The following is a 216-nucleotide window of genomic DNA, read 5'->3' on the forward strand; positions in this document are numbered from 1 at the left end:
TCTTGGAACACCGACTTGGTCAATGGAGAGATTTGGGTCCGGGGTAATGACCGTGCGGGCAGAAAAGTCCACGCGTTTCCCCATCAAGTTCCCACGCACCCGCCCTTCCTTTCCTTTCAGACGCTGCTTTAGAGATTTCAAGGGGCGTCCAGACTTTTGCATCGCCTACGAAGAAAGCAAGCAGATGTTCCAACTGTAGACTTACCCAAAGTTACT

At 51.4% G+C, this 216-nt stretch overlaps 1 protein-coding gene across 1 annotated transcript in view; it reads right to left on the bottom strand.

Annotated features, from left to right (window-relative positions):
- LOC108803731 (DNA-directed RNA polymerase II subunit RPB1-like) overlaps nucleotides 1-216 on the bottom strand; it is a gene marked incomplete at its 3' end in the record, with an annotated part of 7,955 nt that overhangs the window by 1,581 nt on the left and 6,158 nt on the right. Inside the window, exon 7 of the mRNA XM_018575550.1 lies at nucleotides 1-165. Within this exon, the coding sequence (XP_018431052.1) occupies nucleotides 1-165 (165 nt within the window). The remainder of the gene's footprint in view (nucleotides 166-216) is intronic.

This window comes from Nanorana parkeri, unplaced genomic scaffold (assembly GCF_000935625.1).
Source record: "Nanorana parkeri isolate BGI_ZX_2015 unplaced genomic scaffold, ASM93562v1 scaffold4108, whole genome shotgun sequence".
Lineage (NCBI taxonomy): Eukaryota > Metazoa > Chordata > Amphibia > Anura > Dicroglossidae > Nanorana > Nanorana parkeri.